We start from the raw sequence: 12,023 nt of genomic DNA, 5'->3' as shown, positions 1-12,023 counted from the left end.
ACCAGGCACCTCAGTTTCTATTTTAAAGTCTCATCTGTGACAACTCATGTCAGCCTTGACACAAACAGTAACAGTGAAGGAGATAGGAGAGAGCAGGCAGCCAAAGTAGTGAGTGCGCTCAGATAACCGCGGGCAAAATGTCACAGCTTCAGGTGCCGGTGATCTCTTCCTCTCTCCCCACGCAAGCACAAGCTCACTAATTTGGCAAGCCTACCCACAGCTGCAATTAAACGACAAGTGTTCCAGCCATTTACTACAGAGATGAAGTTTCCTGACATGCTGGTTTCAAATTTCCATCCAAAGTAGACTCCCCTCTCCAAAAAAAAAAAAAAAGAAAAAAAAATGTAAGGGCCAGTGGCAGCTTTTGATGACTGGAGGGGGACATGAGGACAAAGAAGTAAGGCTGCACGATGTTTTGTTTCATCATCTACATCGCGATGTGCGCATGTGTGATAGTCACATCGCAGGACGAGCAATGTTAACTTTTTTGCTGCTTGATAGAAAATTAAACTTTCACTGTTCCCCTTTTACATGATTGTTACCAGCCGACCCTTCCCCTTTAAGACAGGTGGGCAACGTGTGTATGTGACATAGCGTTGGGCGGTAATACGGTATACCACGGGGTCTAAAAATAGCAACGGTATCAGTTTCAATACCGTCATTAAAAAAAATGCAATGCACTTATATAGGAGACAAGAATTCAATATTAAATTGTGGTGACCCACAAGTAAGACTGAAAGAGACATTCACCAAGGTACTGTACGTTTAAGGGAGAGGTGTTATGATATACAAGTTCCGGGTTAACGGCTGAATTATGTCAAACGACGACGGTGGTGAAAATGCTGTTGCTGCGGCGGCGCTGGCCGCTGCGGCTAATGTCGGTGCTATCTATGCGGCCACCATCAAGTTACCGGACTTTTGGCAGCACAACCCACGGCCGTGGTCTTAGCACATCGAGGCCCAGTTCCAGCTGAGAGGAATAACACAGGACGTTACAAAGTATTTCCACGTGGTATCGGCCTTAGATGCCTCAACAACAGCCAGGACTATGGCGCTGTAGAGGCTCCTCCGGCTAACGGCAAGTACGACGCACTCAAAACATTCCTGCTGGAACTCTCTGAACTGTCGGAGCTGGAGAAAGCAGACCGCCTGCTGTCCCTGAATGGCCTTGGCGACAGCAAGCCGTCCGAGTTAATGGAGAGGATGCTGGCTGTGCTGGGCGCGGCGGATCCATTCCTCTTCGCCCACATTTTCCTGCGGCAGCTTCCAGCACCCGTGCGCACCGCACTGGCCTGCTCCCCCTCTCTTCCTCCAGAGACTATCGGGCGCTGGCTGTGGAGGCAGACAGGATTCTCCTCGCCAACCGGCAGCAGTTTGTCCACGCGCTGCTGCCCCCCAGCACACGCCTGCCCCGCTTGCACTCCCCAAAATATAATTTATGTAATTATGTGTGGTTGTCATCACGTGACAGTGTGGAGGAGAAAGTAGTTTTTTGTAAGTTGTTATTATGTTATTATTGTTTCAGTATTAGTGTTTGGTATTCAGTTTCTGAACGGTGCACAAGCCAACAGTTTGGTGATGCCGTCTGAGCCTTGCGTCATAATTTGTAATTAGTCACGGTAATACCGTATACCGCGGTAAAATAGGGAGGAGGTTTGACGGTATCAAAATTTGGATACCGCCCAACCCTAATGTGACGTAACATTGGTCTGACGGTAGGCTATATCAACGACGTTCCACTTTCCGGGATTGCTCCAGTGTCGCTGGAAATTCCAACAGATGTCTCTCTTTTTGGCCAGATGTCCGTTACCTTCCGCTTTCTTTGTCTTGGAATTTTAAACATCCAGGTGGATTTATGAAGACTATGGTTAACTGCTCCTCAGATCTCTGCAGAGTAAATCCAGACAGCTAGCTAGACTATCTGTCCAATCTGAGTTTTCTGTTGCATGACTAAAACAACCTTTGAACGTACACATGATCCACCAAAACAAGTTCCTTCCCGAGGCAATTTTGCAGACACCTTTGCTCCGTGCGGCGCTTACCGCCGCCCAAGAAGATTGCGATTGGTTTAAAGAAATGCCAATAAACCAGAACACGTTTTTCTCCCAGGTCTGCAGGGTCTAAGGGTATGGACAGGCAAAGGAACAAATACAATTTGAGTCGTTTCAAACTGAGACAGAAAAGTGGGCACACGGAAACCAGACAGATGACATGACAGGTTGAGAAATATAGGCAAAATGAAAGACAAGAGTGAGAAAAGTAAATGTGTGCAGTTGTTAGCCTGCAGCGCTGTAAAAGCCCTCATCTGACAATCAAAGCTCAGATCGAGTGTCCTCTCTCCTGCAGGGCTGAGCAGCAGTGCTAAGCGCGTTCAAGGGTTTTACCTTGGGAATGCGAGAGATGATATCGGGGTATTTGCTGGTGTTGTCTTCCTGGTTGCGGCTGAATACGCGTACCTCGCCACTCTCCAGAATGTGAATCTGTCGGGGGGGAAAGCACAGTACAATAAAATTGACACAACATCTAATCCTAATATTGTGTTAATGTTCATATTATTGTGTTCTGAACGTGTGGGCAAATTGTATTATGATGCTTTGGCAACATTGTTATTGAAACTTTCATGCCAATGAAGCCCCCTTTGAATTGAATTTAAAGAAAATACAAAATCTAAACTATGTTCATATTACAAGTGAAAGCTCCGATTAAATGATAAAGGCTGATAGATGGATGTGTGAATAACACATGAAATTTAATTCACTACCAGTGCCCAACATGCCAAGATCAGACAACACAACTGTTTTGTCCTTTGAGAGGGTCACTGTGTCAGATTGGGTGATCACATGGTGATAAAGTCTTGGCAGACTACAAGTTGGAGCCGGGCCAATCAAAGCTTCTGTCATGACTTGTATCAGGTACATTGGTCCACTTCACTGACCCAGCTGACAGCAACAACAAGGGTAGTTTCAGTATGTAAATACGTTTTTTTTTTTTTTTGCATAGTAGGGCTGCAACCAACAATACATCTGTTAACAATCTTTGATATGAATCAATTCATTGTTTGATTAATAAAGTGTGAAATCACAAATCTTTCAATCACAATTTTATCAATTCAATCAAGTTTACTTAATCCTTATGGTTCTTTCACTGGCCAGTTCAAGCTTTGTCTCAAACCATATGGCGCTAGTTGTGGCCATCTTGTGGTCAGTCTTGTCCCGTTGTCCTCTGCTATTCCTTTCCTAGCAGGTTATTTTCTTTCTTTAATCATTTGTCCTTTCGAAATGTAAACTGTAGCCAACTACCATGTGATTTACACTGGTCTAATTGTACTGCCGTGTGCATGTTTGTTATCATGTTCCTACTTTAGATAAATTAACTTCACAAGATACATTGTTTCATTCTATTTTAGTGTGCATTATTCAACACTTGGCCAGGCACAACAAATAACTTCAAATGTTTCCATTGATCAATGAGCACTGTCTCTGATAAAATCGAGTCATACAATAGAAAGAAATACACCCACAATCAGAAACTTGACTCATTAGCAGGGACACACACTACCAATTATTTTTGATTCATCAAATGCCACACACAGATATACACATTCTCACACACCCTCACGTGTTTAACTAAGTGGTGTATCAAGAGTCCCTCTGCTGGCTGTTTCAGGTAATGTTCACTGCAGTGGGACCAGAGAGAGAGAGAGAGAGAGAGAGAGAGAGAGAGAGAGAGAGAGAGAGAGAGAGAGAGAGAGAGAGAGAGAGAGAGAGAGAGAGAGAGAGAGAGAGAGAGAGAGAGAGAGAGAGAGAAGAGAGAGAGAGAGAGAGAGAGAGAGAGTTATATAGTGATCAGTACAGTATGGAATCTATGTTTCACCTACTGTATGCATTTAATATGTGATATGTACTATATGTGAATTTTCTGTAAACTGCTTTGGCAACAACTTTGTTCATGCCAATAAAGCAAATTGAATTAAATTGAGAGAGAGAGAGAGAAAAGAGGACGTCATCTGTTTCGCTCACTCTGTGTCCATCCTCTCTCCATTTTGCTCTCTGCTCATTCCTCTTCTTCTCAATTCAACTCAGTTCAAAGGCACTTTATTGGCATGACTGTCCAAAATTAACAATACAGCTGAAGGGGTTTACATTACAATCTCTCCCTTGCTGTGTCCTTATGTCTCTCTCTCGAAATTTTCCTCAGCCCCATTACTGTCTCCCGTTCTGTGTTCGTGTTCCTTTTTACAAGTCTCGCCTTCACTGTCTCTAGCCTCTTTCCTCACCTCTCCCCATCTCCCACCCCGCCTCCATCTCTCTCTCCCTGGTCCACGATGGCAGAAGTAGCTTTCTCTGCCTACAGGCCCAGGGCAAAAGCAGCACTACTGTTTATCTTAAAAGAATAGGCACAGGAGGGCACACACACACACACACACACACACACACACACAGGAGTCACAGAACAGCAATACCTCATACTCAAAGAACACAGCCCAAAGGTTTATGCATACAAAATTCAACAGGCATATGTTCGGTGCCAAACGCAAAGAAAACAAACAGTTGCACTTTGTCCACCGATGTGCGCACAAACCTGTGCTCGCTCTCCATCGTATTTGTACTCGCAGGTGAATGCCGCCTCGTCAAACCTCTTCATCACCTCACCGACACCCTTGGTGGGGTGGGCCAACATGGGTCTCAACGGCACACCTGGGAGAAGAAAGGTGGTGTAAGAATTTGAGGAAAAAAACTGCAAAAAAGGGCAGGACACAAAAGACAAAAATATAGTCATGCATTTTTCATGAATTCTAAATAGTTGTGAAACTAAAGTGCCCGGAAGAAGTTTTCTTCATTGGCCACTTTGTGGAGAGGAGGAGGGGCAGGGCTCTCTCCAACAGGCCTCCAGGTTATGAGAGCGAGGCAGATCTCGGATCCGTTTTTGCGACAAAAACAAAACAAAAAAAACGGAAGCTGTGAAATGTGCGTCAATGACACATTCCCACATCAGCATCACACCCACAACTGTTTCTGTGACAAAACCAGTTAAAATGTGTTTGTTTTCATACTCATTTGGCCCTAATATAAAAGTTCTCTGACTCACATCCCTTTGGGCTGCACAGCTAAATTAAGCTTCAAAAGCAGCAGAGGAGTGATATAATGAAATACACCAAACCAAATGCCTTTGATTGGAGCTTACAGCACCAGATATGACAGGACAGTTAACGTTTTGTTCAAACTGGCCGGTCCAAAAAATTCACCAGCTCCTTTAACAACCATCTCGCATTTTAGAACAGACCAGCCCTCTGAATAACGATTGTTTCTGTGCCAGAATAGCTGCTAAATGTGTCTCGCTGACCAACAACGGCCAATTTAGTTTCCCAATTTAGTGTTCAGATGGTGGTATTCAATTCCTACCTTGGTGCCAAGGCTCCTTATCACAAATTGCTTGACAACAGTGTAATTAGGAGCTAATCCTTAGTTTAGTGTTGTCTTTTATCGTTCTGTGATAAATGACTCAACTAAAATAACTCCCTCAACTCCACTAAATGGATCAATAAAAACACACCAGTCAACGTTTTGGTCTCATAGCCTTTCTGCCTCCTGATTGGTCGCTTACCTGGAGTGAGCTTGCAGTGATTGGGTAGCTCATCTATGCCTTCTTTTAGCAGAACGGGGACGATGACGTCGTAATTGGGCATCTCACTGGACAGGAGAGCGTGGGGATTGAGTGTGAGACGAAGCGTGGTGTTTGGAAAGAAAAAAAGAAGAAGAAAAAAAAAATCAATATCATCGAAAATGGAAGGGAGGAGAATTAGGAGGCAGAATGAGGGATGGGGCTTGAGGGGGATGAGGCAATGTAGTGGCACAGAGGAGAGACTATAAAGTGAAAGGATATGGTTTTGTTTAGACTTGGGTTACCAGTAAGTCTGTTTGAGAATGAGACTCTTCTCTTCGATCCAGGCCCGCCTGCTCTCAGTGCTCATACCCTTCCCTGCGTCGATCACAGTGGGAGGGAAACCTATAAAAGGAGAAGGGGGGAAAAAAGCATTTCAAAGAGATATGTGTAAGTGCCAACATTTGCTGGATGAAAGTTCAGAGGCACTTTAAAGGCCCGGGAATACACAAGACTTACAGCCACGCAATTCCTGGTGTACAGCTGCGTGTCAGCGTTTCCTACAATACTGGGTGAACTCAACCTAAAGATGTAAACTACTCTAAATGGAAAAACACTCAAAAGTTGAGTTTTCAAACCAATGTGCAATATTCTTAACGTGCAATTTTTAACTACTATCATCATGTGAAATGTATAGATGAAGGTGAGGAGAGAATGTGTTGCTTTCTTTGGTTTAACTAGTGGCACCTTACAGGAGAAGCACTCTGAATTTCATTGTACGTTTTTAATGATGCAATGACAAAGGCATTCTATTCTTTTCTAATTGCAGTCCCACTGTGGTTAAAATGGTTGAGATAATATTGAAGAGTGAAGGCCAAATTAATCATTTTGTTTCCCAATTCAACATTAATATTTACGATAAATTGAAAATATGACTGAACACTAATTTATCTAAATTAATTATTCATTGTAAAGATCCACGTCAGCGCTACAAACTCCGAGTTCACCTGCGTTTATTAAATAATGGTTAAACAAATTAAATACAAAATGTTAAGAAAAACATTTCCAGAGCAGACCACAGATCAATACAAAGCCTCTGGTCTAATTGACTTTTATTAAAGATAACTCCAGTCATGGGAAAGCCACAAACACTAATAAGTCAGGAATGAATTTATTTCATTTTGTGTAGGGGATGTTGGTGAGAGCAGGTAGGATCAGTGCTGAAAGCAGGCGGTCAAAACCTCCTCCAGAAAGTCATGAAATCAGCATATTGGTGATGCGTAAATCTCATACCCATACCCAAAAGGTGATCATGGAAGGCCTGTATCATGTGGACGCGCCGACAGTTTTGTTGTCATTACTTAGAATTCCTCATGGGGGAGACAGAAACTACGCACTATACTGTAGCTTTAACAAGTTCTCAAAATTAAAGTTACGATTACTTGCTCTAATGCCCCATGTTGCATCTCCTTTAGTGTGACAACCAGAACTTTTATCAAGTAAACTGGGTGAAACACCAGCTTCTCCAGAGATGGGGACACAATCCACACTAATGAGGTTTCAGCAGTCTGAGTTTCACAAATCAAGTTTGTTGTCTTTTTAGTACAACGTTCCCTCTTTGTGTTTTTACTGGACAGGGTTTCCTAGATGAGCTGTGGTTGAGGGATTGTAACACAAAGAGGGATTCTGTACCTTAGAAAACAGAACCCAAACTGCTTCAATGTACACATGACTATTGTTTGAATTCTGGGATGGGAGAAAAAAAAAGTCCTCTGGTTTATTGGCATCTCTTTAAACCAATTACAATCGTCTTGGGCGGCACTAAGCGCCAGGCGGAGCAACGGTGTCTGCAAAATAGCCTCGGGAAGAACTTGTTTTGGTGGAACATGTGTGCGTTCAAAAGTTGTTTTAGTCATGCAATAGAAAACTCAGATTGGACAGATTGTCTAGCTAGCTGTCTGGATTTACCCTGCAGAGATCTGAGGAGCAGTTAACCATAGTCCTCATAAATCCACTAGAGTTTAGAATGCCAACACAAAGAAAGAGGAAGGTAACGGACATCTGGCCGAAATGAGGGACATGCGGCGTCATTTCCGGCGGCACCGGAACAACCCCAGAAATGAAATGTCGTCGATATAGACTACTTCTCCATAGTCAGTGTGTTAGCTACAGTAGACAGCGGTCTGCATGCCCCCAGTTTGGGGAAGCAGACAGGAGTACTGACACAGAAGCTAAGCAATGCCCTGCTGTGGAAGGGGGTAGCAGCTAAACACCTAGAGACACCTAAAAGAAGGCCCACCTCAAAAAATCAGTTTAGGTCTACGCTACATTTATAATATTTTCACCACATTATCTTGTCGTCAGACAGCCCTTCCCGAAGGGGACTGAAGCCGTTATAGCATTCTACTCTCTCTTAAAAGCCACCAGACTCCAAAAACAGTAATTCTACCTCACAGAACACGAGTTGCAGGTCTAACGCTGCCTTGATCCGTTAGTATGTTATTGTGTGACTCTGGTGAGTCCGAACTAACCCTTTAAGATGGACTTATAAAAATTGTGAACCTATCCTTTAAAATTCAAGATTACCTTGTCCAGGGGGGGTCAGGCACACAGCCTGGCTCAGTGCAGATAGGACACTCTGCTCAGCCAGGCCTATCCTCAGCTTCCCAGCCAGGGACCTGTTGATCAAAACCACAAGACCAACAGCTGTCAGGGCTGACACCCGCTGCCTACGACAAACGCTACATACTTCAACATACATACACAGAGTTAAGAAGGCACTGCGATATCTTCGTGCATATATACACACATACAGGTGTGTGTGTGCGTGCCTGTGGTCACACACACACACATACAGGTGTGTGTGTGTGCGTGCCTGTGGTCACACACGCAGCCAAGCCTATCTATGTATGCGTGTGAGAGTGTAATTTTACCTGACTATATAGCGGGCCTCGGAAAAGCGGCATGCCACAAAGAGGCCTTTGATGATGTCGATTTTCTTATTCATGGCCTGAGGCAGATGGGAGGAAATTGAGATTCACAGAGGAAGAGTGAGAAGAGACAGAATGCAAAAAGGCTGAGGTCACCAGCGAGTACAAACTCCATGTTCAATCCAGAGTGTGAAAAAAAGAAGAGAAAAAGACCCAGCAGCTACGGGGATGAAAAAGGAACTAATTGCTTGGGAGAGTCCAGCCAGGTGACGACTTATTCAAAGGCTAAACGATTACCCTCTTCCCTCTGAAGTAGACAAATGTACAAATAATTCCTAGTTCGATACACAATCACATTAACATTTCCTTTCTTTTCCCTCCCCCGACCACAATGCTGAGAGCCAAATAGAGTGAAAACAATATTTGCCCAGGACTGCTTTCCGCCTAATGAAAATGTTATTCCCTGGCTTACCGAGTTCCCACTCATGCTGGCAATTTCCTTCAATTTCCTGAACACGCCCCCTGCTGTCAGACTGGCTGGCTGAAACATCATGCGCTGGTTGCTACGGGAACTCTCGGCCACAAGGCCCAAATCTCCTTTCTCCTGCGCCTCTGCCTTGATTTTGTCCAATTGTCGCCCTGGAAACAAGAGCGAGACGGTAAATAGCAGCAGCCTCTCTGGCTGATGAGCAGTTATGCTGAGAATGCACAAGCAAGTGTTTGGTCGAACGAATGGTTGTGGGTGGGTGTGGGTGGGTGTGCGTGTGTGTGCGTGTGTACCAGTTGCTTGAGCAACAGCTTTCATTAGCACCGTCTCTCCAACACCAAGCTCCATCCCCAGGTAGGCAGGACCGAGCTGGTTCAAACACAGGTACACACAGCACAACAGGTCATCTGGAAAAACAACACACATTACACATAAGCATGCACAGATACAACACACAAACTACAGGCCTACAAAGAGAAGCACAGATGCACAAGTAAAAACACCAACGCTACACACACCAAACTGCTACACTAAACCAAGGACATATGGAGAGACGCAACCAAACACACACAAACACATGGACGTAGAGACACAGGAACACTCTCAGTACACCACCAAACACACACATACTCAGAAAAAAAACATTAAAAAAAAAACAACACAAAACCAGAAAACCCACACCCACCCACACGATTCATCCTCCCACTATTATGTGCAACCTGGCTTCATCATCAACTCCTTGATAGAGTGGCTGGCAGCCAGCTGCCTGTGTAGCTACATCAGCGTGCATTATGGGAGAGATAAAATACCATTTACCTGGAGAGAGCAGCAGCACGGAGCGAAGCAGGTTCGACAGCGTCTCGATGTTTCTCAGCCTGGGAAGTGACAACAGGATTGCTTTGAGACAAGGAAGACGAGTTAAACGAATTTTAAAGCCATCCTGTAAATACTGGGAGGCGGGAAATGAGATTTGTCTGGAGGTTTTAATCGGAAATGGCAGATGAACAGTTTAATTTAATTTATGAAACACTATACATCAACTGGAGTGGGTGGAAAAATAGTCATCACCGGGACGTTTGCTCTTCAATATCCTCAAAAGGTAAAAAAAGGAAGTCTGTAAAGGTGTTTTCAATTTGTCGGCAAGAGACTTAAGTTACAAATCACAACCATTATTGTGGTTGGTGAGGTCAAGAATCACATGTATTTCCTTCAACAAAGAACTGTATTTCTTCTCTGTTTCTAGCTCAAGAGTTGTTATATAAATCATCAGCCAAGTTTCCGGAGAATAAAAGCTGAAAACCCAAATTAAACGAAATCCAAGTGTGAAACAAGTTGTTAAAATACATTCTTGAGCATTCCTAGAAAGTGACCTAATTGTAAAAATGTCTTCATGTTCCCTGCCCTCCCCAGAAAATTAATGCAATTTCTTCACTTTCTCTGGCTGGAACATACAGTACTTGTCTAATTATATTGCAGAAATTCCCAGCAGGAAGCCTGAGTAATAATTGTTAAAAAAAAAAATAATAATAAAAAAAAAAAATATATATATATATATAAAAAACTATATAAAAAATATAAATATAATAAAAAAAAAAAAAAATGCTTTGATATATTCTATATCCTTTGAACATAGTAGGGATCACGTTCTCCCAAATGTTTACCTCATTCAGTAAGGGGAAAAAAAGCAACCTTTTCCTCCATATGGAGCTCTTACCTGCCAGAGTCCTCTTCAATCTTCTCAAAGGTGCGAGCCACCGCCAAGTACGGCACTCTGGAGAGTGATGAGCACATAGTTAGCAGGCAAAGCATTCACACCGACAGATTTTTAAATTCACAGCGTTTAACTGACTCAGCTGTTCAGAGCGGCTAGCAATTAGTGTAAGAGTAGAATGAGCTTTGATTGAGTGTTATCAGACCTCCATTAAAGCAACAGCAGGGAGGACACAGGTCAGAGCTGCCATGGTGGGAAAAGTGTGTCCTTACAATGACGTTTGATATGCAAAAAGAAATCTATTATGCTACAGGAGTTTTCACAAAAAAAGCCTCCAAAGGAGACCTTTTCTGTAGATCTTTGCTCAGATAAATCATGAGATTTAAATGTGTTTTATACATTCTGAAGCTGATGTTTTTTGTTGCAATATTAGAAAACATTTATTCAATTACAGAAAAGCATTTATAAGTTAATTGAGGCACCGACCGCAGTCCCTCGTCATTCAATACCTAGTCTCACTGTGCCAGACCCTCCTCCACAGCGCTGCAGAAGAGCGCTAAGCGCCAGACGGAGCCGTGGTGCCTCTGCAAAATAGCCTCGGGAAGGAACTTGTTTTGATGGAACGTGTACGTTCAAAAGTTGTTTCACAGCTGGAACACACCGGGCGCGTAAGTGCCGCGTAGCATAGATAGGTGCCTGATCGTGCGTATCTTTTTTTCTCTCTCTCTGATAGAAAGAGACAGGATGAGTGGGGAAAACTGTGGTAATTGTAGCCTATATGATATGTGGCTGTGTGTGTCACTCTCTCTGTCCGTCCGTCGGTCTCTCTCTCCGTGTGCCTGATCATCTGTCTCGCTGTGAGAAGTCAAGACAGCCAAAATCACCATGAACCTAGGTGTTTGATTTTGAATGTGTTTTATTTTTTTTAAAGTATCCGGCTGCACTGTGGTCTTCCTGTATGTGATTACCTGCCTGGCTTGACACATACGCTTGCGTCTCACGCAAGAAATAGAAGAGACGCTAAAACTATCGCTGCAGCCCGCGGGTCGACGCAGACACTTCACGCCCGGTATGAATGGACAGATTGGATAAAACGGGTGGCAAAATAAATATAGCTGTGCTACGGTGCTATACGCAAAACTTACGCGCCCGGTGTGTTTTGGCTGTTAGTTGTGCAACAGAAAACTCAGATTGGACAGATAGTCTAGCTAGCTGTCTGGATTTACCCTGCAGAGATCTGAGGAGCAGTCAACCATAGTCCTCATAAATCCACCGGAGTTTAGAATGCCAACAC

General features: G+C 43.6%; 1 protein-coding gene across 2 annotated transcripts in view; it reads right to left on the bottom strand.

Annotated features, from left to right (window-relative positions):
- lig1 (ligase I, DNA, ATP-dependent) overlaps nt 1-12,023 on the bottom strand; it is a 70,842-nt gene that overhangs the window by 24,739 nt on the left and 34,080 nt on the right. For both annotated transcript variants that reach the window (XM_078263615.1, XM_078263617.1), the window contains exons 9-18: nt 10,733-10,789; nt 9,835-9,893; nt 9,312-9,425; nt 9,004-9,170; nt 8,535-8,611; nt 8,188-8,279; nt 5,907-6,006; nt 5,605-5,690; nt 4,582-4,697; nt 2,385-2,480 (exon numbers count right to left, since the gene is read on the bottom strand). In XM_078263615.1, the coding sequence (XP_078119741.1) occupies nt 2,385-2,480; nt 4,582-4,697; nt 5,605-5,690; nt 5,907-6,006; nt 8,188-8,279; nt 8,535-8,611; nt 9,004-9,170; nt 9,312-9,425; nt 9,835-9,893; nt 10,733-10,789 (964 nt within the window). The remainder of the gene's footprint in view (nt 1-2,384; nt 2,481-4,581; nt 4,698-5,604; nt 5,691-5,906; nt 6,007-8,187; nt 8,280-8,534; nt 8,612-9,003; nt 9,171-9,311; nt 9,426-9,834; nt 9,894-10,732; nt 10,790-12,023) is intronic.

The sequence above is a fragment of the Sander vitreus genome, chromosome 12 (genome assembly GCF_031162955.1).
Source record: "Sander vitreus isolate 19-12246 chromosome 12, sanVit1, whole genome shotgun sequence".
NCBI lineage: Eukaryota > Metazoa > Chordata > Actinopteri > Perciformes > Percidae > Sander > Sander vitreus.
Note: the sequence above shows the minus strand (reverse complement) of the source record. Positions and strands in the feature narration are given on the sequence as shown.